This window comes from Thunnus albacares, chromosome 10, assembly GCF_914725855.1.
Source record: "Thunnus albacares chromosome 10, fThuAlb1.1, whole genome shotgun sequence".
NCBI classification, from domain to species: Eukaryota; Metazoa; Chordata; class Actinopteri; order Scombriformes; family Scombridae; genus Thunnus; species Thunnus albacares.
Window position 1 is genome coordinate 6,813,403 of NC_058115.1, and position 26,694 is coordinate 6,840,096.

The 26,694-nt window shown below is 39.9% G+C and overlaps 4 protein-coding genes across 4 annotated transcripts; all 4 read right to left on the minus strand.

Annotated features, from left to right (window-relative positions):
- Window positions 1–1,176: 1,176 nt before the first annotated feature.
- On the minus strand, window positions 1,177–4,121 carry LOC122990957. The gene is made up of 4 exons (XM_044364537.1): window positions 3,044–4,121; window positions 2,883–2,955; window positions 2,739–2,793; window positions 1,177–2,324 (listed from the first exon to the last, which is right to left on the minus strand). Exons 3-4 carry the CDS (start codon window positions 2,749–2,751, stop codon window positions 1,177–1,179), a joined length of 1,161 nt encoding a protein of 386 aa, XP_044220472.1. The 5' UTR covers window positions 2,752–2,793; window positions 2,883–2,955; window positions 3,044–4,121.
- On the minus strand, window positions 2,760–7,436 carry LOC122990959. Its single transcript, XM_044364538.1, has 6 exons — window positions 7,211–7,436; window positions 7,050–7,122; window positions 6,906–6,960; window positions 5,370–6,491; window positions 2,883–2,955; window positions 2,760–2,793 (listed from the first exon to the last, which is right to left on the minus strand). Exons 3-6 carry the CDS (start codon window positions 6,916–6,918, stop codon window positions 2,760–2,762), a joined length of 1,242 nt encoding a protein of 413 aa, XP_044220473.1. The 5' UTR covers window positions 6,919–6,960; window positions 7,050–7,122; window positions 7,211–7,436.
- A 2,074-nt stretch (window positions 7,437–9,510) lies between these two features.
- On the minus strand, window positions 9,511–10,977 carry LOC122990960. The gene is made up of 2 exons (XM_044364541.1): window positions 10,780–10,977; window positions 9,511–10,658 (listed from the first exon to the last, which is right to left on the minus strand). Exon 2 carries the CDS (start codon window positions 10,501–10,503, stop codon window positions 9,511–9,513), a length of 993 nt encoding a protein of 330 aa, XP_044220476.1. The 5' UTR covers window positions 10,504–10,658; window positions 10,780–10,977.
- Window positions 10,978–18,431: 7,454 nt separating this feature from the next.
- Window positions 18,432–24,082, minus strand: LOC122990224. Its single transcript, XM_044363454.1, has 5 exons — window positions 23,789–24,082; window positions 20,486–20,607; window positions 20,016–20,165; window positions 19,793–19,885; window positions 18,432–19,502 (listed from the first exon to the last, which is right to left on the minus strand). Exons 2-5 carry the CDS (start codon window positions 20,597–20,599, stop codon window positions 19,197–19,199), a joined length of 663 nt encoding a protein of 220 aa, XP_044219389.1. The 5' UTR covers window positions 20,600–20,607; window positions 23,789–24,082; the 3' UTR covers window positions 18,432–19,196.
- Between the last annotated feature and the right edge of the window lie 2,612 nt (window positions 24,083–26,694).

Sequence of the window (26,694 nt, forward strand, 5' to 3'; positions counted from 1 at the left end):
ACACAAATGTAAGTTATAAATGTGTTTTGAGCACTAAGCACCACTATACTGTTGTTGGATATAAGCCATCAATATATTTTTTGGGTTGATTTAGAGGTCTGTAATTATTTGGTAGCACAAACTATAAATGCTAACGCTAGCGATTGCTAACGCTAGCTAATGCTAACCCCAAATGACGGATAAGACTACACAGAGACACACGTCCTAACATCGTACATGATAGATAATGTTATCCATCGCTCTATCGATTGTTTTCTGGTCGGTTTCATCGAAAACAAATGCATTGGCCGGGAGAACTGTTAGCGAAACAGCAGAAAATCGAACACACTTGCATAGTTCCCCTTTTAGTCAAGCATGGACTCATCATATCAATGTTCCAAGCAGCAGCAGAACGATAAATCCTAAAATTGAAATAATGGCCGTTGCAGCCGTGTCCAAGTCCAACGACATAGGCATACCGCGCCAAGAGGCAGGTGGTTGATGATCTGTGCAGTGCGCATGTGCAGCCGTTGAACCGTTAGGGGGGGGGGGGCTGTAGCACTTTGTGGCACTGCCAGCCCTGGTCGTTCAATAAAGTTGTACCAATAATGTTATGTAAAAGCAAGAAAAGAAATTAAGTAAAAAAAAAAAAATAAAAAAAAAAATAGAGGAGCATTTTCCTGTGTAAGTGTAAGGAGGTAGAAATAGGAAGTAACTTAACAAGAAAAAATACTTTAAGTGCCAACACTTCTAATATGTAGGGTGTTTAAGTATAAGAGTAAATGCACATAGTTACATGTAACTAAGTACATTAACTCATGAAAAGGCCTAAGTTGCCAGGACTTGTTTTTTCTAAATCAATACAACTCGAGCATACTGAGTTTGGAAGGTTTTTCAACTACAAAGTACAGGTAACTTATTCAAAATGAGTGTTAGCAACATGTTAATAAAAACTGAGTTTAGTACACTCAATACCTTTTATTAAAGCCAATGTTTAGATTTACAGTGCAGTTCAAACACACTCTAAACGACATTCTAAATCATGCAGGAAAAAGAAAACAACATGTCGGTTTAATTTCCCAAAACCTGTTTCATCTAGGACGTTTGTTTGTAAAATAGAGCCAAAAGAATGCAAATGTGATCAGAAGGTGAAGGAGACCATGAATGATCCTGGATCAAAAAACCATCCAGCGACTCTCAGATATGATGATAAGATTTTTTACAGTTAACACCAAACTGTGGAGCCAAAGAAGGATCCTGTTGTACGTTCTTGACCTGTTGGTCATGATTTTCCTCTGTTCTTGGTTGAAATGAGCCTGTTCGCACTTCCTTGTGTTGTATTTCCTCTCGTTTTGCCATACAGAATCGACATATTTGGCTAACGGTGAAGCTTTCGAAAAACCCTCCAAGAGAATGAGCAGCTAAATTATCTGCAGCAACAAATAATACAGTGCCTTTTACACTGGCCCCTAGCTGTTCAACATACACACCATGTTGCTCAAGAGAAGCCAGGTCTTGAATGAGAGGGCGCAGAGTTTCCCAATAACCATGGTCTTTGATATCACTGGCCTTGCAGAGCAGGGCAAGCTGAATGCAATGGAGACCGGAACGATACTTTGAGTGCAGATTACCAAGTGCCCAGTAGATTGCACATAACTTGTGTTTGTTTCTGGAAGTTCCCAAAGGGTTTGCCACCTCAAAATCATCTATGTACAAGAAAAGAACAATCGTAAATATTTGCTCTTTCAAGAGAGAGTTACTTTTAAAGCAGGAACCATCCCTAAAAGAATTGTATTTCTGTGTCAGATTTGTCTCAGGTGACATGGCCTTTTCCAAAATGTCTTTATTTGCTAGCAACGTCTGCAACATTTGTAATATCGGGACATACATAACTGTCTGCTTGTCATTTTTCAGCACAAATTCAATTGGCATTACCACAGAGAAGTTGTTTAAAATGTATGCTTTTCGTTTGCTTGCAGTTGACAACGACCCTCCAGGAGAAGTGAATCTCAGGAATGCATTACTCTTAGTAACTTCTCTCACTATTTCACCCACTAAAGAGTCATTAGGCTGATCGAGTATTCTTTGAAGTGAGGTATGTAACAACGGCTGTGACAGTAAATTAATCTGATTGATCTGTTCTATAACTTCTTGCAGGGAAGTCTCCGAAATGTTAAGAACTGAGGACATTTTCAGAAATAGAGCAGCCAAATTATGTTCCAACTGACTCTCCAGTCCTTCTGCATCTTCGCTCTCCACGACTTCAAAGTCAGAATCATCAGCTACAGAGACATTATCCTCGGCTTGAATATTTAAACTGGGGGGAGGTTCTTCAGGTAACTTCCCTGAAAGAATTTCAGTTTTGAATGGCATTGTACTATGTACTGGATGCTCTTTGGATTTATGTGCATTAAATGTGGAATAATTGCTGCTCTGGAAGTTACATCCTTGATATGGACAACTAACCTTTTGTTTCAGTCTCAAATGCCCACGTAAATGGGTGAAAAAGTTTGAATCAGTGCCAGGCTCAACAAAGTCACACAGCGGACAGTGGAATGCTGTTTCACTCCTTTTGCCTGGATCTTTTTGAGTGTGCCAGGTAGATAAATGCACCTTAAGTGCATTAAAAGACTTAAACGTGCATATGCATTCCTTATGTGGGCAAGGAAGTTGTGCAATCCGTGTATGGGACCCATGTTTTAAGCGGTAATGTTTAAGTAAATGGCCTCTCTTTTCTGCACAAAATGTGCAGCACTTACATGTCCACTGCATTTGAAGGTTTAATCTGGTTTTGAAGGGTCCTGATTGATAAATCTGAAATGAAAGAAAATAAGAAAATGATTAGAATATGTAGTTGTAGCCTGAGAGATAAACACACACACACAGACAATGAGAATCCTCACCTTGGAGGATACTCTAGATGTGTCCACTTCAGCGGAATGAAGGCCAGGCAGGGGTTTGGTCTGCTTGATAAATCTGAAATGATAGAAAATAAGAAAATGATTAGAACATGTAGTTGTAATGATATATTAATTACTGCACAAGGAGAATCATGAGAAAATACCGTCTACTGCTGAGATTGTGCACTGTGTGGACTCCTCATTAGTTTGAGCCTGTGTTAGACATAGTTAAAAAGAATAAAACAATTCAACTGTTAATACTTAATATTCAAGCATTCACAGTATTTTAGCCATCTCCTATATGACCAGGCTTTACAATGCTGTTGGTCAAATACAAGTGAAAACTATGACAAACACATTAGTCACAAAGACAGTTCTAAGGCTGACAGATATGTAGCTTATGAGTCTAACAGTGATCCTATTATCCTTAAAACATTACTGTTTGTCAGTCTTGATGTTAACTAGGTACTAATGGATTTAATTTCAGTTTCAATCTAAACACACACACACACACCTGGATTATTATTTTTTTGAAAGGTTATGTATTACGCGCCATACGAATTAATCACAAACTACATCAACCTCATGTAGGTGTTCCTGTCAGCTGCCAAAGTCACATATGAACAACTAAATCTACATTTTTTTGTGAATATGCTGGAAACTGTCTTAGCCGAGAGGGCTCTCTCCCTGCCTGTGTGTAACGTTACAAAGTCGGATAGACAGAGTTGAGACCGTGATGCTTGCGGACCTGGGCGCAAGCGCCTCGGTCCCGACCGCATCACTGTCGTGCTCAAATGGCGCTAAAGAACACCCACTCGAGTAATATTGCTTAAGTGAACATGACCCACCAGGCATGCACCCTCATGGTTTCACCTAAAAAAAAGCCTACGTTAGCGACAACAACAAAAGCACCTAATTTCACTGACGTTTTGGGATTTTACAACTTTATTCTACGTTTGACAGTCGTGTTTTGCGAGTAACGTGTCCTTGCATCTCCAAGCTAACTTAACTTCTAAGAAAATAACCCCCCTTCCCCCCACCCCCAGCCCTAGACTTGTACTGTGTCTCAAATCACATACTTCTGTACTTACACTTAACATTTTGAGAAAGTAAGTGCGTTCACACTGAGAAGTATGTAAAAATACACTGTGAGTACCCAGATGTTTCACTCAAAACAGTCAAAAAGTTGAGTGTGGAACTATGGACACTTCTCACCCTTAATGGCCGCCATCTTGGCTACGTGGGGGGGGGGGGGGGGACTACTTTTCAAACTGAAAATCACCACATCACACAAATGTAAGTTATAAATGTGTTTTGAGCACTAAGCACCACTATACTGTTGTTGGATATAAGCCATCAATATATTTTTTGGGTTGATTTAGAGGTCTGTAATTATTTGGTAGCACAAACTATAAATGCTAACGCTAGCGATTGCTAACGCTAGCTAATGCTAACCCCAAATGACGGATAAGACTACACAGAGACACACGTCCTAACATCGTACATGATAGATAATGTTATCCATCGCTCTATCGATTGTTTTCTGGTCGGTTTCATCGAAAACAAATGCATTGGCCGGGAGAACTGTTAGCGAAACAGCAGAAAATCGAACACACTTGCATAGTTCCCCTTTTAGTCAAGCATGGACTCATCATATCAATGTTCCAAGCAGCAGCAGAACGATAAATCCTAAAATTGAAATAATGGCCGTTGCAGCCGTGTCCAAGTCCAACGACATAGGCATACCGCGCCAAGAGGCAGGTGGTTGATGATCTGTGCAGTGCGCATGTGCAGCCGTTGAACCGTTAGGGGGGGGGGGGCTGTAGCACTTTGTGGCACTGCCAGCCCTGGTCGTTCAATAAAGTTGTACCAATAATGTTATGTAAAAGCAAGAAAAGAAATTAAGTAAAAAAAAAAAAATAAAAAAAAAAATAGAGGAGCATTTTCCTGTGTAAGTGTAAGGAGGTAGAAATAGGAAGTAACTTAACAAGAAAAAATACTTTAAGTGCCAACACTTCTAATATGTAGGGTGTTTAAGTATAAGAGTAAATGCACATAGTTACATGTAACTAAGTACATTAACTCATGAAAAGGCCTAAGTTGCCAGGACTTGTTTTTTCTAAATCAATACAACTCGAGCATACTGAGTTTGGAAGGTTTTTCAACTACAAAGTACAGGTAACTTATTCAAAATGAGTGTTAGCAACATGTTAATAAAAACTGAGTTTAGTACACTCAATACCTTTTATTAAAGCCAATGTTTAGATTTACAGTGCAGTTCAAACACACTCTAAACGACATTCTAAATCATGCAGGAAAAAGAAAACAACATGTCGGTTTAATTTCCCAAAACCTGTTTCATCTAGGACGTTTGTTTGTAAAATAGAGCCAAAAGAATGCAAATGTGATCAGAAGGTGAAGGAGACCATGAATGATCCTGGATCAAAAAACCATCCAGCGACTCTCAGATATGATGATAAGATTTTTTACAGTTAACACCAAACTGTGGAGCCAAAGAAGGATCCTGTTGTACGTTCTTGACCTGTTGGTCATGATTTTCCTCTGTTCTTGGTTGAAATGAGCCTGTTCGCACTTCCTTGTGTTGTATTTCCTCTCGTTTTGCCATACAGAATCGACATATTTGGCTAACGGTGAAGCTTTCGAAAAACCCTCCAAGAGAATGAGCAGCTAAATTATCTGCAGCAACAAATAATACAGTGCCTTTTACACTGGCCCCTAGCTGTTCAACATACACACCATGTTGCTCAAGAGAAGCCAGGTCTTGAATGAGAGGGCGCAGAGTTTCCCAATAACCATGGTCTTTGATATCACTGGCCTTGCAGAGCAGGGCAAGCTGAATGCAATGGAGACCGGAACGATACTTTGAGTGCAGATTACCAAGTGCCCAGTAGATTGCACATAACTTGTGTTTGTTTCTGGAAGTTCCCAAAGGGTTTGCCACCTCAAAATCATCTATGTACAAGAAAAGAACAATCGTAAATATTTGCTCTTTCAAGAGAGAGTTACTTTTAAAGCAGGAACCATCCCTAAAAGAATTGTATTTCTGTGTCAGATTTGTCTCAGGTGACATGGCCTTTTCCAAAATGTCTTTATTTGCTAGCAACGTCTGCAACATTTGTAATATCGGGACATACATAACTGTCTGCTTGTCATTTTTCAGCACAAATTCAATTGGCATTACCACAGAGAAGTTGTTTAAAATGTATGCTTTTCGTTTGCTTGCAGTTGACAACGACCCTCCAGGAGAAGTGAATCTCAGGAATGCATTACTCTTAGTAACTTCTCTCACTATTTCACCCACTAAAGAGTCATTAGGCTGATCGAGTATTCTTTGAAGTGAGGTATGTAACAACGGCTGTGACAGTAAATTAATCTGATTGATCTGTTCTATAACTTCTTGCAGGGAAGTCTCCGAAATGTTAAGAACTGAGGACATTTTCAGAAATAGAGCAGCCAAATTATGTTCCAACTGACTCTCCAGTCCTTCTGCATCTTCGCTCTCCACGACTTCAAAGTCAGAATCATCAGCTACAGAGACATTATCCTCGGCTTGAATATTTAAACTGGGGGGAGGTTCTTCAGGTAACTTCCCTGAAAGAATTTCAGTTTTGAATGGCATTGTACTATGTACTGGATGCTCTTTGGATTTATGTGCATTAAATGTGGAATAATTGCTGCTCTGGAAGTTACATCCTTGATATGGACAACTAACCTTTTGTTTCAGTCTCAAATGCCCACGTAAATGGGTGAAAAAGTTTGAATCAGTGCCAGGCTCAACAAAGTCACACAGCGGACAGTGGAATGCTGTTTCACTCCTTTTGCCTGGATCTTTTTGAGTGTGCCAGGTAGATAAATGCACCTTAAGTGCATTAAAAGACTTAAACGTGCATATGCATTCCTTATGTGGGCAAGGAAGTTGTGCAATCCGTGTATGGGACCCATGTTTTAAGCGGTAATGTTTAAGTAAATGGCCTCTCTTTTCTGCACAAAATGTGCAGCACTTACATGTCCACTGCATTTGAAGGTTTAATCTGGTTTTGAAGGGTCCTGATTGATAAATCTGAAATGAAAGAAAATAAGAAAATGATTAGAATATGTAGTTGTAGCCTGAGAGATAAACACACACACACAGACAATGAGAATCCTCACCTTGGAGGATACTCTAGATGTGTCCACTTCAGCGGAATGAAGGCCAGGCAGGGGTTTGGTCTGCTTGATAAATCTGAAATGATAGAAAATAAGAAAATGATTAGAACATGTAGTTGTAATGATATATTAATTACTGCACAAGGAGAATCATGAGAAAATACCGTCTACTGCTGAGATTGTGCACTGTGTGGACTCCTCATTAGTTTGAGCCTGTGTTAGACATAGTTAAAAAGAATAAAACAATTCAACTGTTAATACTTAATATTCAAGCATTCACAGTATTTTAGCCATCTCCTATATGACCAGGCTTTACAATGCTGTTGGTCAAATACAAGTGAAAACTATGACAAACACATTAGTCACAAAGACAGTTCTAAGGCTGACAGATATGTAACTTATGAGTCTAACAGTGATCCTATTATCCTTAAAACATTACTGTTTGTCAGTCTTGATGTTAACTAGGTACTAATGGATTTAATTTCAGTTTCAATCTAAACACACACACACACACCTGGATTATTATTTTTTTGAAAGGTTATGTATTACGCGCCATACGAATTAATCACAAACTACATCAACCTCATGTAGGTGTTCCTGTCAGCTGCCAAAGTCACATATGAACAACTAAATCTACATTTTTTTGTGAATATGCTGGAAACTGTCTTAGCCGAGAGGGCTCTCTCCCTGCCTGTGTGTAACGTTACAAAGTCGGATAGACAGAGTTGAGACCGTGATGCTTGCGGACCTGGGCGCAAGCGCCTCGGTCCCGACCGCATCACTGTCGTGCTCAAATGGCGCTAAAGAACACCCACTCGAGTAATATTGCTTAAGTGAACATGACCCACCAGGCATGCACCCTCATGGTTTCACCTAAAAAAAAGCCTACGTTAGCGACAACAACAAAAGCACCTAATTTCACTGACGTTTTGGGATTTTACAACTTTATTCTACGTTTGACAGTCGTGTTTTGCGAGTAACGTGTCCTTGCATCTCCAAGCTAACTTAACTTCTAAGAAAATAACCCCCCTTCCCCCCACCCCCAGCCCTAGACTTGTACTGTGTCTCAAATCACATACTTCTGTACTTACACTTAACATTTTGAGAAAGTAAGTGCGTTCACACTGAGAAGTATGTAAAAATACACTGTGAGTACCCAGATGTTTCACTCAAAACAGTCAAAAAGTTGAGTGTGGAACTATGGACACTTCTCACCCTTAATGGCCACCATCTTGGCTACGTGGGGGGGGGGGGGGGACTACTTTTCAAACTGAAAATCACCACATCACACAAATGTAAGTTATAAATGTGTTTTGAGCACTAAGCACCACTATACTGTTGTTGGATATAAGCCATCAATATATTTTTTGGGTTGATTTAGAGGTCTGTAATTATTTGGTAGCACAAACTATAAATGCTAACGCTAGCGATTGCTAACGCTAGCTAATGCTAACCCCAAATGACGGATAAGACTACACAGAGACACACGTCCTAACATCGTACATGATAGATAATGTTATCCATCGCTCTATCGATTGTTTTCTGGTCGGTTTCATCGAAAACAAATGCATTGGCCGGGAGAACTGTTAGCGAAACAGCAGAAAATCGAACACACTTGCATAGTTCCCCTTTTAGTCAAGCATGGACTCATCATATCAATGTTCCAAGCAGCAGCAGAACGATAAATCCTAAAATTGAAATAATGGCCGTTGCAGCCGTGTCCAAGTCCAACGACATAGGCATACCGCGCCAAGAGGCAGGTGGTTGATGATCTGTGCAGTGCGCATGTGCAGCCGTTGAACCGTTAGGGGGGGGGGGGGCTGTAGCACTTTGTGGCACTGCCAGCCCTGGTCGTTCAATAAAGTTGTACCAATAATGTTATGTAAAAGCAAGAAAAGAAATTAAGTAAAAAAAAAAAAATAAAAAAAAAAATAGAGGAGCATTTTCCTGTGTAAGTGTAAGGAGGTAGAAATAGGAAGTAACTTAACAAGAAAAAATACTTTAAGTGCCAACACTTCTAATATGTAGGGTGTTTAAGTATAAGAGTAAATGCACATAGTCACATGTAACTAAGTACATTAACTCATGAAAAGGCCTAAGTTGCCAGGACTTGTTTTTTCTAAATCAATACAACTCGAGCATACTGAGTTTGGAAGGTTTTTCAACTACAAAGTACAGGTAACTTATTCAAAATGAGTGTTAGCAACATGTTAATAAAAACTGAGTTTAGTACACTCAATACCTTTTATTAAAGCCAATGTTTAGATTTACAGTGCAGTTCAAACACACTCTAAACGACATTCTAAATCATGCAGGAAAAAGAAAACAACATGTCGGTTTAATTTCCCAAAACCTGTTTCATCTAGGACGTTTGTTTGTAAAATAGAGCCAAAAGAATGCAAATGTGATCAGAAGGTGAAGGAGACCATGAATGATCCTGGATCAAAAAACCATCCAGCGACTCTCAGATATGATGATAAGATTTTTTACAGTTAACACCAAACTGTGGAGCCAAAGAAGGATCCTGTTGTACGTTCTTGACCTGTTGGTCATGATTTTCCTCTGTTCTTGGTTGAAATGAGCCTGTTCGCACTTCCTTGTGTTGTATTTCCTCTCGTTTTGCCATACAGAATCGACATATTTGGCTAACGGTGAAGCTTTCGAAAAACCCTCCAAGAGAATGAGCAGCTAAATTATCTGCAGCAACAAATAATACAGTGCCTTTTACACTGGCCCCTAGCTGTTCAACATACACACCATGTTGCTCAAGAGAAGCCAGGTCTTGAATGAGAGGGCGCAGAGTTTCCCAATAACCATGGTCTTTGATATCACTGGCCTTGCAGAGCAGGGCAAGCTGAATGCAATGGAGACCGGAACGATACTTTGAGTGCAGATTACCAAGTGCCCAGTAGATTGCACATAACTTGTGTTTGTTTCTGGAAGTTCCCAAAGGGTTTGCCACCTCAAAATCATCTATGTACAAGAAAAGAACAATCGTAAATATTTGCTCTTTCAAGAGAGAGTTACTTTTAAAGCAGGAACCATCCCTAAAAGAATTGTATTTCTGTGTCAGATTTGTCTCAGGTGACATGGCCTTTTCCAAAATGTCTTTATTTGCTAGCAACGTCTGCAACATTTGTAATATCGGGACATACATAACTGTCTGCTTGTCATTTTTCAGCACAAATTCAATTGGCATTACCACAGAGAAGTTGTTTAAAATGTATGCTTTTCGTTTGCTTGCAGTTGACAACGACCCTCCAGGAGAAGTGAATCTCAGGAATGCATTACTCTTAGTAACTTCTCTCACTATTTCACCCACTAAAGAGTCATTAGGCTGATCGAGTATTCTTTGAAGTGAGGTATGTAACAACGGCTGTGACAGTAAATTAATCTGATTGATCTGTTCTATAACTTCTTGCAGGGAAGTCTCCGAAATGTTAAGAACTGAGGACATTTTCAGAAATAGAGCAGCCAAATTATGTTCCAACTGACTCTCCAGTCCTTCTGCATCTTCGCTCTCCACGACTTCAAAGTCAGAATCATCAGCTACAGAGACATTATCCTCGGCTTGAATATTTAAACTGGGGGGAGGTTCTTCAGGTAACTTCCCTGAAAGAATTTCAGTTTTGAATGGCATTGTACTATGTACTGGATGCTCTTTGGATTTATGTGCATTAAATGTGGAATAATTGCTGCTCTGGAAGTTACATCCTTGATATGGACAACTAACCTTTTGTTTCAGTCTCAAATGCCCACGTAAATGGGTGAAAAAGTTTGAATCAGTGCCAGGCTCAACAAAGTCACACAGCGGACAGTGGAATGCTGTTTCACTCCTTTTGCCTGGATCTTTTTGAGTGTGCCAGGTAGATAAATGCACCTTAAGTGCATTAAAAGACTTAAACGTGCATATGCATTCCTTATGTGGGCAAGGAAGGATATGATGATAAGATTTTTTACAGTACCTCGATCCCCATGGGGAAACTGATCCTCTGCATTTGGCCCATCCTGTATACACACTACTACACACTGTTGGCAACAGTGCCAACCACATTGAAACCCAGCCTTACTTACGGGGTGTTGGTGGTGGTTGTGGCCTCACTTGTGTTCCATAGACGTTAATGGGAGGATGGGGGGTGATCTTCGATCCATCCTCTGGCTTCTTCTGCTGGGACTTTTTGGAAATAGGAGGCAAAGGTTTGTTACTTGATTTGTCTCTCATATACAATTCCTTTAACTCACCTTTCAGCCTATCTTTCTCCTCTCTCACAGTGGAGTACTTCTCCATGAATACCCAGGCTTCTCCCGCCGATGCCTTTAACTTATCTTTAAGCTCTCTGATCACCCTCTGACTCTCTTGGAACTTCTGGGTTGCATCATCTGGCCGCCGAGCCAACATGCTCTTCAAATTGGCAATCTCCTGGTCTTTTCCCGCCAACTTAGCCGACATGCGCTCAAGATTCTTCGTCAACTGGGAGTTGTAGTCATGGAGCTGCTGAAGGCGCGTAATGTCACTAACATTATTGTCTTGCGGATTCTTTAACTCCAAACTTGCGACCTTCCTCATAAGTGTCAGCTCAGCATGTCTACTGATCGATAACTCAAGATTCAAGTGATCAAGCTCTGCCTGGTACTGGTTGAATTTTATTTCGCAGTCTTTGAGCTCTTGTTTTAGCGTCTCCTCTGCATGTTTCTGTTGGTCCATCTTCAGCTGCTGCTGCAATACCATGTTATCGCTGTAAGTTGACTTTTTTATAAATATGTCCCTTTCTTCAGTCACATGGTCCAATTCTTTCCTCAGCCGGCTCTGTTCCCTATCAGCTGAAACTACTAATTCTTCATGTGTTTGCTTTATTTCTGTCAGTTGCTTCTCCATGACTATAATCCTGTTCCGCAAACATTTCTCACTTCTCTGAACAGTTTCCAACTCTTGATTCTTCCTGTTAAGCTCAATACCCCGGCTTCTGATTCCAGCAGTTAGCTTTTTAATTGTTTTGTTCTTGTCTTCTATTTCCGAATTAACCTTGTCCAAGTTTTGCTGTAGCAGCATGATCTCACCCACGGCAGCTTCGGTCTGCACTTTTTGCTGCCTCACCTTCTTCTCTGACTCATGAACCAAAAGTCTACTATTGGTCACCTCGTCTTCTCTGTCCTTTATGATCCGAGTGTCTTTGTTGCACTTATCTTCAAGTTGAGTTTTTTTATTCTTGACCTTGTTCAGCTTCATTTTGACGTATTCGATGCTGTTGTACTGTTTTTCTACCTTTTCCTCTAGCTGTACTATTTTCGCTGCTAAGGAAGATTTGTCATCCTCTAGACAGCATATCCTCTCTTGGAATTGCACATTTTTCTGAAAAAGTTTGTCTTTCTCATATGTTATTACTTTAATTTGTTTGTCTCTTTTATGTATTTCTAGCTTAGCATCATCAATTTTCTTTTTGTATCTTCTAACGTTTTCTAACGACTTCTCTCTTTTTTTTAGTTCATTCTGAAATGCTTCTTTCTCACAGCGCATTACTTTTCCAACGTTGATGCCGTGTTTTACTTGTTCTCTTAATGAAGCATTGTCATCGTGTAACTGTTTGTTTTCTCTGTCAAGCTTTTTTAACAGCTCTCTCTGTTCATTAATTATTTTATCTGCGGCCCTCTTCTGCCCCTCGAGCTCTTTTACGCAGTGAGCCAACCCTTCAACCTCTTTTTTAAACTTATTTTTTTCTTTTAGAAGAACCTGCACCCTAAACAAAATGTCACCCTCTTTCTTCTGGGCCAGTTCATCATTTTTGGCCTGCTCTTCTTTAGCTTTGTCTTTTTCCAAAGACCTCTCAGCTGCAATGAGTTTTGCAGACAGTCTTTTCTGCACTTTGTTTTTGTCCATGACTGATTTCTCAGGTTTCTTTGTCTTTCTAACTGTTGCTTGAGTTGTTCTATAATTTTAGAATTATTTTATAGAGTTTCAAAATGAAATTATGGTCTAAACACAGTGTCTCTTAGTGTTTTAGGGGCTAACAAATTCCACATCAAAGCGACTCTGATCTGCCCAGAGGCTTTGATCTTTGATCCATAATGATGTCATATATATTTATTATTAATATATCATATACATGGATTAGTATGACTATGACATCATAGTGATATATAAAGGTTCCTTTCAACATCAAAGGCAGCTCTGATCTATGATGACATCATAGTCCAAAAAAAAAAAAAGGGAAAACACCTTGATTCATGATTATGTCATCGCATCATTCTAGAACATTCTTGCTGTTATGATGTAAAAAGAGGCCAGACATGATGACATCTGCTGAAACATGGCCTCCAGATTAACATCATTGGCTCAGGCCAAGTAGTTGTAGTAGCAACAATGATTGCATGAAATGATTTCAGCCAAGAATAATGAAAGTGTAAATAGACTTAGTTCAATGGACTTTTCTCACTATAAATTCTTTAACTGCAAACTTGCGACCTTCCTCATAAGTGTCAGCTCATTATGTCTACTGATCGATAACTCAAAAAACTATTGTTTTTCGTGCGTTTGTTTCTTTATTAGGGCCTGAGCCCAAAGGGCGAAGACCCTATTGTTTTTCGTGTGTTTGTTTCTTTATTAGGGCCTGAGCCCAAAGGGCGAAGACCCTATTGTTATTCGTGTGTTTCTTTCTTTCTTATTCTTTCTTTATTAATACGCCACTTTAACTCTAAATTTGACCCCCTAAACATGCTCAAAAACTCACCAAATTTGGCACGCACATCAGGAATGGTGAAAAATTTGATAAAATGTAAAAATTAACCCCCAAAGTGCCAAAATGTGCTCGAGAGCACCACCTATGTATCTAAAATGGCCGCCACGGCCCGTAGGAATGTCGTAGAGAGATCGAACCAAAACTCAATTATTCATCTCATCAAGACCTACAAATCATACGCTGACACCCCTGACCTAAATCCAACAGGAAGTCCGCAATGTCAATTTCAAAATACGAATTTTTGCCAATTTTGGACCTTGAATAAACGCTATCTCCTCCTAGGGCGTTAATGGTATCGGCTTCAAACTTGAATACATGACTTATCATCACACTGTGTTGAGCAAAAGTTATTAAAAACTTTGTAATAACTCCAACGGTTTAGATTTAGTAAGCCCTGAAAGTTGGAGTGCGACATTACACCTTACAATGTAAACCAATGGGGAGGCAATCTCTGGGCATGGACTTTGTGCCAAACTGGGGCATCTGGCGTCTAAACTATAAGTCCGACCACTTTCAAACTTGTATCAATGGATTCGCGACGAAAATTCCTACAAAAAAATGTGATTTTTATGTAGGATTTGGCCAAAGTTATGGGATATTTCACAAGAAGATCACTTTGAAATCTTTCCTTCCAACTGAGAGGGAGAGAGAGAGAATGGGAGGGGGGGATGGGTAAAGTAAACATCTACTGCCTGTGACAGAAGCCCTTGGTCTGCACCACACTCCACTTACTTAGTGTTTCTACACATGTGACAGCAGTGTTCAATCCTTACTTCTTTTCAAGAAGTACATGTGCTCCTAAAAGACAAAAATTAGGAGCATACATATAACTTTAGGAGCACACTGAAAAATGTTCAAGTAAGAGTTTCTTAAAGAAAACAATTCATTATAACATATTTACAATTGATCACATACATATTTAAACTCTGTGTGTGTGTGTGTGTGTGTGTGTGTGTGTGTGTGTGTGTGTATGTAAATCACAATTTGCTGTTTTTAGGGGTGCTTGATTATGGCAAAAATTATAATCACAATCATTTTTGTTCAATATTGACATCATGATTATTTAACATGATTACTTTTGGACTGTCATCTTCTCCAATTGCTGTTGTTCATACATGCACATATTTTTTCTGACTTGGCTGAGGAGACTATTACACATCTAATCATATATTGCAGTAATGATTAAGAAAAACTAAAGCCTATATGAGGGAAAAACTCAGGAAGGCTGGAGTTCCGGAGCTCCGTATTAAAACTGTAATGGACCTGCCATGAGGGTGGAGCAAACTCCATTTCCAAGGATGCTTTGCGATTTTCACACCTCAGCAGGGACCAGTCAACATCAGTCCCTCATTGGCGGAGACGCTCCTGCACAGCGGAGCGTCCTGATGACGCAGCCATGACATCACCACCCCTTTATAAGCGAGCACGCCCAAAATATACTTCTTTCCCATGTCACTGAGGTATGGGTAACTCCTGTTCCCCTGTGAGTTAGCTTAACTACCTCACGAACATGTTTTCCCCTCATCGAAGACTCCCCTCTTCGGACGAGACGAGACTTTGCCCGTGTTCACCCGAACACATTCCTGGATCCGAGAGAGACCGCTGCTGCAACCAGCGTCCTCAAATTCCCCCCGAGAAAGAAGAAATGAAGTTACTTCGGGATAACGTGGACCGGCTCTGCCCTGCGCATCTTCACCGAGTCGACTCTGCTGTTCTCTCCGCCATTCCACTCAGAGCCAGCTGCCGTGTTTTCGCCGACCGTGCGAGAACGGCACCGTCTGCCTCCGAGCCAAGAACAAAGTTGGACATTAAGACGGACTACACACACACACACACACACCCTGCTCGCTTTCTGAAGCGACCAAGAGGCATAAGTCTGGGCATAGGCAGTGTTAGTTGTGTGTTCTTTTCAGCATCAGTTGCTGTTGTTTAGCATTTAGCTTTTAAGCTTTATTGCTATTGTTCTTGTTGTGTGAGTTGACGGACCGCCGAGTCCATTTTTCTCTGCTTTACTGTGAGGAGTATTTTAAGTTTGCTGCCTGTTAATTGTGTTCACCACGCTAGACCATTTTGTGTTTTTCCCGGTCTGGAATACTGCTACTTTTGTGCCACCGTGAGTGAGAAAGTAAATTGATTTGTCGATCAGAAACCAGACAACGTACGTTACAGACTGCCGTCCGTACGTGCGCTCTCTGTGGACAAAAGCTTCTCTCCCTCTCACGATCGCTTTTCCTCCTCCCTCTCTTGCGACTAACACACACACTCACACGCGCGCACAGACCCACGCAGGTGGCAGGCTGGTCAGATAACATCGGACAAAGCTTTGCGTTGTCTTTCCTTATCCGTCATCAGACACGTGTGTTTTTCACGGAATTGGGTGAGGGCAAGACGCCGACCACCAGTCACTTTGTTTTTGTCTAGCCAAGACACCGCCATACTTCTGCCATTCGGGTCTCGCGTCACACACACAAACGCGCGCGCGCGCACACACACACACACACACATATACATACATATATATACATACATACATACACGCATTCCCCTGCAAGTGTCCAACGCTGTGCAAAGCTGTTTGTGTTTATTCCACACACAGGATTTAGCATTTACCTTAATGGTAAATGTGTTAACAGGATTATTACACTGTTAGCTGAGTTTTGCTACATTAGCAGCTGTAACATACTAACTCTCTTCTCCTCTTCCTTACTGCTAAAGCTGCACACACACACACACACTCACACACTCTCTCACATACACAAACACATGTAGGATATGCTAAATAATGAATGGGGTTTGATATTGTCGCAGAGGGACAAAGGACATTTCCTCTGACCTGAGACTCTGCTGTGTCAGCACTGTTCTTGTGAGTGTGCATATATATGTATTATAGTTGGCACCATTCTGGAGTTTGGTAAAAAAAAAAAAAAAAAAAAAAGCCTTTACATAGAAAATGTCCTCATATACATACCAGGAGAAAATAGCTTCCAACTACATGTTATTGTGAACTAGGAAATGGTCCTGTCTTAATCCGCATAGTCCCCTTTTCATAGTTGTGGCCTAGCTCGAAAGGCATGAGATTATTTAACCTGAAAAAGCATTTTGTCTTAACATCATTAGCCAGCTAACTACTCCCAAGGCTAAAGGGCGAAGACCCTATTGTTTTTCGTGTATTACTTTCTTTATTAAATATAAATATACCACATAGAGAGAGTGTTAAAGCCAAGAGTAAATTAAACAGTATGGTGAAATATAAAGACAACTTCCAGCATAGAGAGAATGTTAAAGCCACGAGTATTTTGAAATATAGAGACAACTTCCAGCATAGAGAGACTGTTAAAGCTAAGAGTAAAGTACATAGTATGGTGAACTATAGAGACAGCATCAAGCATAGACAGAAGGTTAAAGAAAGGAGTAGAGAAGAAAGGAAAAGAAGGTATCATGATAATTCTGAGTTTAAGCAGCAAGTTATTGCCAGGGTTGGGTTAAGTAGGAAGCTGAAGACAGAAGTCAGAAAATTTTGGTTTTGTTATGCATCAGTTTTTAGAGAAAGTCAGAGATGGGCCACATTTTGTGTGCTGTGTTTGTCATCGGTTGATGTTTAGATCTCAATTGCTGAGTTGTGATAGGGAAGTGTATAGTAGAAGTTTAGCAACAGCTGATATTCGTGTGTCATTGAGTGTTTCTGTGGCGTTGCGTAAGGGTAAAGGTGGACAGAAGTCGCAAAGGATTAGTCCAGAAATGTTGAAGGACGAGGTGTCTTTGAAGCAGTTGTTAAAATGCGATGAGGGTTTTAGGTTTCTTAAGCCAATTAGAGGAACTCCAGCTTTTTGGCAGTCAGTTCAGAAGGACATCTTAGCCTGCGTACGTCAGTTGGGGATCCCGACGTGGTTTTGTTCCTTTTCATCTGCAGATCTGCGCTGGCAGAATCTTTTGACCACTATTCTAAAACAGGAGGGCAGGACACAGACTGTAGAGGATTTGGAGTGGGCAGACAGGTGTGAGTTGTTGCGTCGTAACCCGGTCACAGCTGCGAGGATGTTTGACTACAGATGGCATTGTTTCTTGAAGGAGGTTCTCATGTCTCCTTCCCAACCAATTGGCAAAATCATTGATCACTTTTATAGGGTAGAATTTCAGCAGCGCGGTTCTCCTCATGTACACTGTCTGTTTTGGATTGAGGGTGCTCCCCAAATTGATAAGAACACAGATGAGGAGGTCGTTGAGTTCATTGATAAATATGTTACATGCGAGTTACCCTCAGATGATGACACATTATTGGACATTGTGTCATCACACTGTAAAATGTAATTAGTTGGCGTTACTCAAAAAAAATATGCAAACTCATTGCCTTAAACTAACTGAGTTAAGTAAACTTGATTAAGTTAAGTATATGTAACTTACTAAATATAAGTGTGCAGTACTTGTGAGAACTTGTTTATAATAAGTTTACTAAACTAAACTAAACATGATTATTTTGAGTTCACAGCTCTTGAATTAACTTGCTGGTTATGACTGCATTGGACTTAAAATAAGTAATTTATTGTAACTTTATTGTATTGAAATTAACTCGTCAATTCTGAGTCTTCAGTACTTAAAATAACTTTGTTATCATCTCTTAATTTGAAAGAAAAAAATACTGCGAAAAAGAATGTCATCTGCATTCAATTTATTTAAAACGTGTACAGAATTAACAGTATGCAGATTTTGTGCTCACAATTTTTGATGGATTATGTGATGGTCACAGTATCCAAATATCCAACATATCACATTTCTTTTAACACGTTAATACCTGAATTCACAAGGCACTATTGTAAAAAAAATTGAAATGAAATGAAAATGTTTTCACGTCACTCTTGAACATTTCAAAATGCTAAAAGCAAACCTCTCTTCCTGTCATAAAAACATTAACAGTATGCAGACTTACTGTGAATCTTAACACGCACAATTTATGCTGGATTACAGGTATTTGCTGGCTAGATCATCCAACATATCACATTTCTTTTTAATCAACATTTTAACATCAGAATTCACAAGAAGGCATTATTGTAAAAGCACTCAACAGGTCTGAGTATCAATTGAACAATGAAATGATGATTATATTTTCACTTGACTCTTAAACAGTTCAAAATGCTGTTTATAAAAGCATCAAACGCCTCTTCTCTGTCATAAGAACATTAACGGTATGCCACATTATCCAACATATATTTCTTTTTACACAACATTTTAACACCTGAATTCACAAGAGGGCACTATATATACCACCAGCATAAAAGCACTGAACAGATTTGAAAATCAACTCAACAAATAAACTGCATCTAGGCAGCTCTTAAAATGTTCAAAATACTGTTTAGTTAAGGCATCTCTTCTCATGTCTCTGTCATAAGCAGTTCTTGAGTGCTACCTCACATCTGACTCCTCATTCGTCAAACAACATGTTTTTAACTGTTAACAGTTTTGGGGGGAGGGCTTTGTTTCCCAAACCAAGCATTACACTTTGAATGAATTTGAATGTGTTTCCAACACATTTTGGGTAATCGAGGTTCAAGGCATATGTGAGGCCAAATATGAGGCAAAATGCCTGTGGCAAGTCCCGAATTTTGTCCATCACAATACCTCCCTCAAGGACGATGGCTGTGGACACGGGCTGCTCAGGATCGTCTTCACTTAGGATGGTCAATACACCGACTGTGACATTGTCTATGGCCTCATCTTTCGTTGTCTCCTGCAAAGAAACAAACAATCAGCAAAACAATGTGTAGTCAGGAAGTATTTGGATAGTTAGACACTATGATCATTATAAACTATACACTAAGATCTGCGATGGAGAGACAAAAAATGAACAATAGAATAACAATCAATAGCTACAATAACACCCTCTAAATTTGAAATGAAGTGAAAGATAAGACAGTAAAGGAAGGCCTACATTAATGAATACAGGCAGAAATGTGAGGGACATATATCTTTGATGTCGGTATTACAAGTGAATATACTGCATTTTGTGCAAGTACTTACAAAACATGTCTTATAGAACTTGTTTGGGTCATCACCAAAGACGATGGGAAGGCCTTTGAGGACCATGGAGCGTCTTGCAGTTACATCCGATGACTTATAAGACAGAGACAGAAAACATCAATTAGAATAAAAAAAGTCAGACAAAGAATGAAAATGTTGGTCTGTAAGTGTATGTAGATGAGAGTAAGAACTTAAAACTTAAATTATTAAATTAATTTCTTACCAAGTTGGCCATTAACTCTTGAATCTTCAGTCCAGCAGCTCCCTTTTTTGACTGCAGGAGTTCAATGATTCGTGGAGTGTGCTTGTCAAGAGACTCAAAGAAACTGCTTTCAAGATGTTTGGTGGCAATTCTGCTAAACTCTGCAAAGACCTAAGAAAAAAAAAGTAGGGCAATGGGGTAGTGGGGGGGCAGTGAGAATACCAGTTAAGTATGGTAAAATCACACACCATACTATTTCATATAAAACTGAATGACATCAATAAATTCTCACTGTAAGAGCAAGAGTTCTTTACTTGAAAAGAACATGTTAACGCATAAACATTTACAAAGACTTATATCTTTGTGAATCTGCAGTGAATTTATTCTTTCTCAAGTTCAATTTTTATTTTGTTTATCTTATCAAACCTGCTTTCAAATATGCAGTCAAGAGTAAAAACTCCCAGTGACCATTCATGACAAAAATAACTTACCTCTCCCTCTGTAAACAGGGCTGGCCACCGTTCCACTATGTCCTGTACAGCAGGCTCCTTTTTCACGATCTCTTGCCGGCGTAGTGAGAATGTCTGGTCCATCAAGTTTGCCATGAGCAAGCCATTGTGTTGTTTTTTCTTCATTTCTTCCACGAGAACGAGTCTGGCACTTTCAAGGCCTTCTTCATTCTGTCTGTCGGGTAAATTGGGGAGATAGTTTGCTTCCCCCCTCTTCGGCCGTTTGATGTTTTTTCTTGATGATTCACCTTCTGGGTTGTTTTTGCTTCTTTTGCCCCCATTAACTATGACATCCTCACATCCAGCCCTTCTGAGCTTCGTACGATAATTTCCCATTTTAAATTTAAGGCTGTTTTTCCAGCCATAGTATCCTGGCTGAGGACCAGGCTCAGTAAGGCTTGGATGCTTGCTGATAAGAGATTGGGACACACTGGTGTAATCATCATCATCAGGGTACGCTTTAAAACCGTACATGGCCTCTGCTAGTTTTTCCAGAATATCATGCTTCATATCACGTGACAGCAACATACGTGTTCCATCTTTCATAAAGGCAAGATCAGCTTGTCTCAACCTGTATTCAACATCCACCGAAAAATTTGGAATATCAAAAAACTCCGGCCATTGTCTTCTTAATGGAGTTTCAGTGAGAGGCAGTATATCCGTATCTATTGAGCTGCAGTCAGCATCTGATGACGTGCCAGACGATGTCACAGCTGATAACTCTAGAGTCATCAAGGGAATGATTTTTAGTGTCGCTTTTTCAGGCAAATCAGTGATGTGTGTCAAATTACAGAGAGCATTATCAAAGTCTTTGTCTTCATACTGCAATATAAAATCATACTGCAGGGAGAGTTTCTCCTTCATATGTGCTTTTAACTCCTCAATAGAATTTGGCCTCTCATTTAAAACCAGTTTCCTGATATCGTCTTTATTGATGACCACTCTCATCAGAAGTTGCTGTTTTTCCATCATGACTTCTCAACCTGAAAAGGAAGAATATTTGTATTGGATTTCAAGACTTCAGTATTTACATACTCAGCACAGTATGTATCGTTTCAGGGTTATGAACTGTCTGCCTCTAATCCTGTAAAGGGATAGAGGAAAAACATCGTTCAGTTCAGACAACTGTGTGACAGAGAAGGTGGACAAGTGACTGAGCTCATATGCTCTTAGATGCTCATCATACCATGAGGCCAGAAGTTTGCAGACAAATACAATGTCACTATTGATCACTACAATCTTTGATATTTGTCTGAAATCTGGTAGCCCAGAGCAAGATCCCACTGAAATGACCATGTCAGCACTGTACTTAATGCCATCAATGAAGACAGAGGGTGCTACCAAGACTGTCTGGCTCTGCTGGCCATTTCTGTGATAGAAAAAGTTCTGCACATTTTCAGGAAATGAAGCAACCATCACAGACTGGACTTTGTCGATTTCAACAGATGGCTTGAAGAATGAGTTAGTATCTAAATGGAATGCTATCATTTTCTGGTGTCGGACAGATAATGTAAGTGAAATGTTCTTGAAATTGCGAGTGTGACGCAGAACATCTTTGAAAAACTTGTGTTTCCCTTCAAAGCGCATTGTCCACACGTCAGACAATGGACCAAATTTTTTTATCAGTTGAGGATAGTGCTCAATGTAGTGGTGTTTTGGGCGCAATTTCTCGTTTGGGAACACTTTCTGAAATAAATCTCTATGCTCTGCAATCTTGCAGTCAAAAAAGTACAGAGACTCCTCTGTAAAGCTTGCAGACACTGAGATTTCCACTACATCTTTTAGGTTCATCAAAACTTCCCAAGTTTCATCCCCCTCAGGGATGTGATGACCAATCATAAGTGGCAGAAGTCTGAGAAGTGCCCAATTTTCATGTGCATTTCCTCCAATTGTTGCCATGGTAGGAAAGTTTTTTCTGACAAGCTGAGGTTGGTTGGTTTTGTCTGAAAATGCATATGGAAATTGCTTAATGGCCTGATTAAGGGTTTCAAGAGAGAAGTATCCATTTGATATCAGTACCTTCAAGCATAAGGCTAATTCACCTGGAACAATGCCTTCAAGAAGATCATGCATTAGGTCAGGTGGATAACCATCAACAACATGAAAGTGTTCTAAGCCATCAGTTAGAGGGCAGCTTCTTTTAACACCAAACTGTGGAGCCAAAGAAGGATCCTGTTGTACGTTCTTGACCTGTTGGTCATGATTTTCCTCTGTTCTTGGTTGAAATGAGCCTGTTCGCACTTCCTTGTGTTGTATTTCCTCTCGTTTTGCCATACAGAATCGACATATTTGGCTAACGGTGAAGCTTTCGAAAAACCCTCCAAGAGAATGAGCAGCTAAATTATCTGCAGCAACAAATAATACAGTGCCTTTTACACTGGCCCCTAGCTGTTCAACATACACACCATGTTGCTCAAGAGAAGCCAGGTCTTGAATGAGAGGGCGCAGAGTTTCCCAATAACCATGGTCTTTGATATCACTGGCCTTGCAGAGCAGGGCAAGCTGAATGCAATGGAGACCGGAACGATACTTTGAGTGCAGATTACCAAGTGCCCAGTAGATTGCACATAACTTGTGTTTGTTTCTGGAAGTTCCCAAAGGGTTTGCCACCTCAAAATCATCTATGTACAAGAAAAGAACAATCGTAAATATTTGCTCTTTCAAGAGAGAGTTACTTTTAAAGCAGGAACCATCCCTAAAAGAATTGTATTTCTGTGTCAGATTTGTCTCAGGTGACATGGCCTTTTCCAAAATGTCTTTATTTGCTAGCAACGTCTGCAACATTTGTAATATCGGGACATACATAACTGTCTGCTTGTCATTTTTCAGCACAAATTCAATTGGCATTACCACAGAGAAGTTGTTTAAAATGTATGCTTTTCGTTTGCTTGCAGTTGACAACGACCCTCCAGGAGAAGTGAATCTCAGGAATGCATTACTCTTAGTAACTTCTCTCACTATTTCACCCACTAAAGAGTCATTAGGCTGATCGAGTATTCTTTGAAGTGAGGTATGTAACAACGGCTGTGACAGTAAATTAATCTGATTGATCTGTTCTATAACTTCTTGCAGGGAAGTCTCCGAAATGTTAAGAACTGAGGACATTTTCAGAAATAGAGCAGCCAAATTATGTTCCAACTGACTCTCCAGTCCTTCTGCATCTTCGCTCTCCACGACTTCAAAGTCAGAATCATCAGCTACAGAGACATTATCCTCGGCTTGAATATTTAAACTGGGGGGAGGTTCTTCAGGTAACTTCCCTGAAAGAATTTCAGTTTTGAATGGCATTGTACTATGTACTGGATGCTCTTTGGATTTATGTGCATTAAATGTGGAATAATTGCTGCTCTGGAAGTTACATCCTTGATATGGACAACTAACCTTTTGTTTCAGTCTCAAATGCCCACGTAAATGGGTGAAAAAGTTTGAATCAGTGCCAGGCTCAACAAAGTCACACAGCGGACAGTGGAATGCTGTTTCACTCCTTTTGCCTGGATCTTTTTGAGTGTGCCAGGTAGATAAATGCACCTTAAGTGCATTAAAAGACTTAAACGTGCATATGCATTCCTTATGTGGGCAAGGAAGGATATGATGATAAGATTTTTTACAGTACCTCGATCCCCATGGGGAAACTGATCCTCTGCATTTGGCCCATCCTGTATACACACTACTACACACTGTTGGCAACAGTGCCAACCACATTGAAACCCAGCCTTACTTACGGGGTGTTGGTGGTGGTTGTGGCCTCACTTGTGTTCCATAGACGTTAATGGGAGGATGGGGGGTGATCTTCGATCCATCCTCTGGCTTCTTCTGCTGGGACTTTTTGGAAATAGGAGGCAAAGGTTTGTTACTTGATTTGTCTCTCATATACAATTCCTTTAACTCACCTTTCAGCCTATCTTTCTCCTCTCTCACAGTGGAGTACTTCTCCATGAATACCCAGGCTTCTCCCGCCGATGCCTTTAACTTATCTTTAAGCTCTCTGATCACCCTCTGACTCTCTTGGAACTTCTGGGTTGCATCATCTGGCCGCCGAGCCAACATGCTCTTCAAATTGGCAATCTCCTGGTCTTTTTCCGCCAACTTAGCCGACATGCGCTCAAGATTCTTTGTCAACTGGGAGTTGTAGTCATGGAGCTGCTGAAGGCGCGTAATGTCACTAACATTATTGTCTTGCGGATTCTTTAACTCCAAACTTGCGACCTTCCTCATAAGTGTCAGCTCAGCATGTCTACTGATCGATAACTCAAGATTCAAGTGATCAAGCTCTGCCTGGTACTGGTTGAATTTTATTTCGCAGTCTTTGAGCTCTTGTTTTAGCGTCTCCTCTGCATGTTTCTGTTGGTCCATCTTCAGCTGCTGCTGCAATACCATGTTATCGCTGTAAGTTGACTTTTTTATAAATATGTCCCTTTCTTCAGTCACATGGTCCAATTCTTTCCTCAGCCGGCTCTGTTCCCTATCAGCTGAAACTACTAATTCTTCATGTGTTTGCTTTATTTCTGTCAGTTGCTTCTCCATGACTATAATCCTGTTCCGCAAACATTTCTCACTTCTCTGAACAGTTTCCAACTCTTGATTCTTCCTGTTAAGCTCAATACCCCGGCTTCTGATTCCAGCAATTAGCTTTTTAATTGTTTTGTTCTTGTCTTCTATTTCCGAATTAACCTTGTCCAAGTTTTGCTGTAGCAGCATGATCTCACCCACGGCAGCTTCGGTCTGCACTTTTTGCTGCCTCACCTTCTTCTCTGACTCATGAACCAAAAGTCTACTATTGGTCACCTCGTCTTCTCTGTCCTTTATGATCCGAGTGTCTTTGTTGCACTTATCTTCAAGTTGAGTTTTTTTATTCTTGACCTTGTTCAGCTTCATTTTGACGTATTCGATGCTGTTGTACTGTTTTTCTACCTTTTCCTCTAGCTGTACTATTTTCGCTGCTAAGGAAGATTTGTCATCCTCTAGACAGCATATCCTCTCTTGGAATTGCACATTTTTCTGAAAAAGTTTGTCTTTCTCATATGTTATTACTTTAATTTGTTTGTCTCTTTTATGTATTTCTAGCTTAGCATCATCAATTTTCTTTTTGTATCTTCTAATGTTTTCTAACGACTTCTCTCTTTTTTTTAGTTCATTCTGAAATGCTTCTTTCTCACAGCGCATTACTTTTCCAACGTTGATGCCGTGTTTTACTTGTTCTCTTAATGAAGCATTGTCATCGTGTAACTGTTTGTTTTCTCTGTCAAGCTTTTTTAACAGCTCTCTCTGTTCATTAATTATTTTATCTGCGGCCCTCTTCTGCCCCTCGAGCTCTTTTACGCAGTGAGCCAACCCTTCAACCTCTTTTTTAAACTTATTTTTTTCTTTTAGAAGAACCTGCACCCTAAACAAAATGTCACCCTCTTTCTTCTGGGCCAGTTCATCATTTTTGGCCTGCTCTTCTTTAGCTTTGTCTTTTTCCAAAGACCTCTCAGCTGCAATGAGTTTTGCAGACAGTCTTTTCTGCACTTTGTTTTTGTCCATGACTGATTTCTCAGGTTTCTTTGTCTTTCTAACTGTTGCTTGAGTTGTTCTATAATTTTAGAATTATTTTATAGAGTTTCAAAATGAAATTATGGTCTAAACACAGTGTCTCTTAGTGTTTTAGGGGCTAACAAATTCCACATCAAAGCGACTCTGATCTGCCCAGAGGCTTTGATCTTTGATCCATAATGATGTCATATATATTTATTATTAATATATCATATACATGGATTAGTATGACTATGACATCATAGTGATATATAAAGGTTCCTTTCAACATCAAAGGCAGCTCTGATCTATGATGACATCATAGTCCAAAAAAAAAAAAGGGAAAACACCTTGATTCATGATTATGTCATCGCATCATTCTAGAACATTCTTGCTGTTATGATGTAAAAAGAGGCCAGACATGATGACATCTGCTGAAACATGGCCTCCAGATTAACATCATTGGCTCAGGCCAAGTAGTTGTAGTAGCAACAATGATTGCATGAAATGATTTCAGCCAAGAATAATGAAAGTGTAAATAGTGTAAATTGGCTGAGTTTTGTATATCACATCGTACACCTATAATACCTAATATTTTGTACAGTACTCAGTGAGATTATGGCACTTTTCGTTACTGACCAACTGTACCAGTTTACTGTTCTCTAGAGGCCAGAATGTAA